Source organism: Penaeus monodon, chromosome 33 (genome assembly GCF_015228065.2).
Source record: "Penaeus monodon isolate SGIC_2016 chromosome 33, NSTDA_Pmon_1, whole genome shotgun sequence".
Taxonomy (NCBI): Eukaryota; Metazoa; Arthropoda; class Malacostraca; order Decapoda; family Penaeidae; genus Penaeus; species Penaeus monodon.
This window is the reverse complement of record NC_051418.1, coordinates 21,565,354-21,565,659: the sequence shown is the minus strand read 5'-3', so window position 1 is coordinate 21,565,659 and position 306 is coordinate 21,565,354. Positions and strand designations below refer to the sequence as shown.

Genomic DNA, 306 nt, shown 5'->3' with positions numbered 1-306 from the left:
ACCCAACCCACGCACAAACAAACAAACCCCACAGCCACTACCCTACAGCCAACAACCATCTCCCACCACAAGTACCCACCACCAACACAATTAACCGAATGCGTCTTCCTTGCCACGCCCTCCAGGTCCCATGTGGTACCTCAGCGAGCGCCTCCTGTGGCTCGGCGAGGACGGGGACCTGGTGGTTTCGGACACGAGCCTCAACAACTCGGCCGCCCTGCACACCTCCAGCCTGGGCGTGTTGCATTTCACCGTCATCTTGCCCGATTTGCAACCCAATGCCAGGTAGGTTGTGAGAGCTTATTT

General features: G+C 57.8%; 1 protein-coding gene across 1 annotated transcript in view; it reads left to right on the top strand.

Annotated features, from left to right (window-relative positions):
* LOC119594304 (proto-oncogene tyrosine-protein kinase ROS-like) overlaps window positions 1–306 on the top strand; it is a gene marked incomplete in the record, with an annotated part of 29,713 nt that overhangs the window by 17,213 nt on the left and 12,194 nt on the right. Inside the window, 1 exon segment of the mRNA XM_037943363.1 lies at window positions 126–236. Coding sequence (XP_037799291.1) covers window positions 126–236 — 111 coding nt within the window.